Here is a 3,220-nt window from a genome sequence, read left to right as displayed (position 1 = left end):
CCGTCGGCGGCGTCGTGGGGAAGACCCCAGCGGTTCGGGCGCCGGGCGAGCGGAGCCGCTTCTGGCGCTCCTTGCCGTCCTGGGGCGGGGACGGGGGCGGGGGCGGGGACGGGGGCGGGCGCGGTCGGGCGCCGCTTCGGGGATGTAGTCGGTGCCGGCGCCCAGGCAGGACCGAGCCGCAGCCCGGGTTCCCGCTCTTGAGAGCGAATGGTCACTCCCCTGCGGGGAGGGCGATCCGGCCAGCTTTTCCGTGGGTCGCGGGCCCCCCCGCAGGCTCGGGGCAGGGGCTCACCTGTCGCCCCCGCCCTCAGCCCGGTTAGACTCGTCGGCGTCACCGCCGCGGACCTCGCGCTCTGGGCCATGACCATAGTTACGGGAGAAACATTGGTGATGTCACAACCCCCAGTGATAAGGACAGCCAGGAGCAAGAAATGGTATAGCAGGAGATACGGCGCCTGGTCAAATGTTATATTCTAGATATGCTTGGTGATTACAGGGTCCCTGTATAAATGAATTCTCCTCAACTCCTTGGGATTTGAAGAGAAAATGCCCCGTGTCATACCTCGTGAAAGTAATAGGCTTTCAAGAGGTAGTCCCTCAAAAAAACCCAGACGTCCCTTGAAGTTTTTTCAGAAGAAGGAAACCAAGAGAGCCTTGGATTTCACAGATTCTCAAGGAAATGAAGAAAAAAACTTCTGAATACAGAGGATCTGAAATTGATCAAGTTATTCCTGCAGCACAGTCCTCACGTGTCAACTGTGAGAAGAGAAAAAACTTGTTACCGTTTGTGGGACTGAATAATCTCGGCAATACTTGTTATCTTAATAGTATACTTCAGGTATTATATTTTTGTCCTGGTTTTAAATCTGGAGTGAAGCACTTATTTAATAGTATTTCAAGGAAGAAAGAAGCCCTAAAAGATGAAGCCAGTCAAAAAGCTAAGGGAAATTGCAAAGGAGATTCTTCAGTAAGTTTTGAACTAATATGCAGCTTACATTCCTTGATCATTTCAGTCGAACAGCTTCAGGCTAGTTTTCTCTTACATCCAGAGAAATATACTCGTAAACTTGCTACTCAGCCAAGGCGACTACTTAACACACTCAGGAAACTCAACCCTATGTATGGAGGATATCTACAGCATGATGCACAGGAAGTATTACAGTGTATTTTGGGACACATTCAAGAAACATGCCACCTCCTAAGAAAAGGAGTAAAAAATGTGGCAGAGTTATCTACTAAGGTAGAAGAAAAACATCAGAAAGAGGAAATGAGTGGCCATAACAGCATGGAGATGGACAGTATGAGGCATTCTGAAGACTATAAAGAAAAACTGCCAAAAGTACATGGGAAAAGAAAAAGTGACACTGAACTTGGTAACATGAAGAGAAAAGTTAAAGTCTCTAAGGACCACCAGTCTTTGAAAGAAAACCAGAGACAAACCAGATCAAAAAGAAAAGCTACCGTTGATTCATCAGATATTCCTGCTAAAATAATCCCCCAGTACATTTCTGAAAATGAGAGTGCAAGACCCTCACAAAAGAAATCAAGAGTTAAAAGAAACCGGTTCAAGTCTACAGCTAAGCAACCCAGCATTATTTCTAAATCCTTTAGTCTGGGTAAAATAACAACCAACCAAGAATCCAAAGGACAATCTAAAGAAAATGAATGTGGTCTTGAAGAGGACATGGGGAAGTATGAGAATGATAATACAGCTGATGGTTGTGGACTTCAATCTCCAGGGAAGAACGTTATGCCTGTTAAGGAAGTTAAGCCCATCAACAAAGGTGCAGAGCCAATTGGTTTTGAGCTGGTGGAGAAATTATTTCAAGGTCAGCTGGTAATAAGGACTCGTTGCTTAGAATGTGAAAGTTTAACAGAAAGAAGAGAAGAGTTTCAAGACGTCATCGTACCAGTGCAAGAAGATGAGCTTTCCAAAGTAGAGGAGAGTCCTGAAAGTTCTTCAGAGCCAAAACCAGACATGAAGACCCTGAGATGGGCAATTTCCCAGTTTGCTTCAGTGGAGAGGATTGGAGGAGAAAATAAATATTTCTGTGAAAATTGCCATCATTATACTGAAGCTGAACGAAGTCTTTTGTTTGACGCAATGCCTGAAGTTCTAACTATTCATTTGAAGTGCTTTGCTGCTAGTGGCTTGGAGTTTGATTGTTATGGTGGTGGACTTTCCAAGATCAACACTCCTTTACTGATACCCCTTAAACTGTCACTAGAAGAATGGAGCACAAAGCCAACCAAGGACAGCTATGGATTATTTGCAGTTGTGATGCATAGTGGCATTACAATTAGTAGCGGGCATTATACTGCTTCTGTGAAAGTCACTGACCTTAACAGTTTAGAACTAGATGAGGAAAATTTTGTGATCGACCAAATGTGTGAAGTAGGTAAGCCAGGACCATCGAACAAGGAGGAAGCAAGGGGTGTGGTCAAAAACTATGACGATGAAGAAGTGTCGATTAGAGTCAGTGGAAATACCCAGCCAAGTAAAGTTTTGAACAAAAAAAATGTAGACACTCTTGGACTTCTCAGAGGACAAAAGACTCAAGCAGATTATGAGTTATTCAACAAAGCATCTCATCCTGATAAAGTTGCCAGTGCAGCATTTGCTGAAAATAGAAATTCTGAGACTAACAATACTAATGGGACCCATGAATCTGATAGAAACAAGGAATCCAATGACCAAACAGGCATTAACATGAGTGATTTTGAAAACAAAATTTCATATGCAGTGCAAAGCTTAAAGGGGTATGAGGGGAAGTGGTTGCTTTTTAATGATTCTCAAGTGAAAGTTACTGAAGAGAAGGACTTTTTGAATTCTCTTTCCCCTTCTACATCTCCTACATCTACTCCTTACTTGCTATTTTATAAGAAATTATAGAGTGAGTGTATTTTCCTTGTGTGTATATTAAACATTGGTAAATTGATTACATCAAAAAGTCTTTAGCTTATCTTTTGAAGCTATTGGATATTATTGGTCTCTCTAGGTTTCTATATAAATAGTGAAATCTGAGTTATTGAAAACCATGTTAATTTTTAGAATTCCTTTTCCTTAGTGGAGACTAGTGATTGATGCATTAGCTTCTGGGAACAAACTTGTATAGGTTCTTAACTGAATTATTCAAAATGGAAGCATGTAAACACTTTGAATTTACACCTATCTTTTGTGTTTGCTTTTTCAAATAAAGTGCTTGTATTTTTATCTCCC

At 42.5% G+C, this 3,220-nt stretch overlaps 1 protein-coding gene across 1 annotated transcript; it reads left to right on the top strand.

The window, feature by feature from the left end:
• Window positions 1–546: 546 nt before the first annotated feature.
• On the top strand, window positions 547–2,921 carry LOC132485963 (ubiquitin carboxyl-terminal hydrolase 1-like). Its single transcript, XM_060092589.1, is given in 2 exon segments — window positions 547–687; window positions 689–2,921. Coding segments are annotated over 2 exon segments (2,346 nt in total). The 3' UTR covers window positions 2,894–2,921.
• Window positions 2,922–3,220: the final 299 nt, after the last annotated feature.

Source organism: Mesoplodon densirostris, chromosome 3, assembly GCF_025265405.1.
Source record: "Mesoplodon densirostris isolate mMesDen1 chromosome 3, mMesDen1 primary haplotype, whole genome shotgun sequence".
NCBI classification, from domain to species: domain Eukaryota; kingdom Metazoa; phylum Chordata; class Mammalia; order Artiodactyla; family Ziphiidae; genus Mesoplodon; species Mesoplodon densirostris.
The sequence above is the reverse complement of the archived record's forward strand: the minus strand, read 5'-3'. Positions and strand labels throughout refer to the sequence as shown.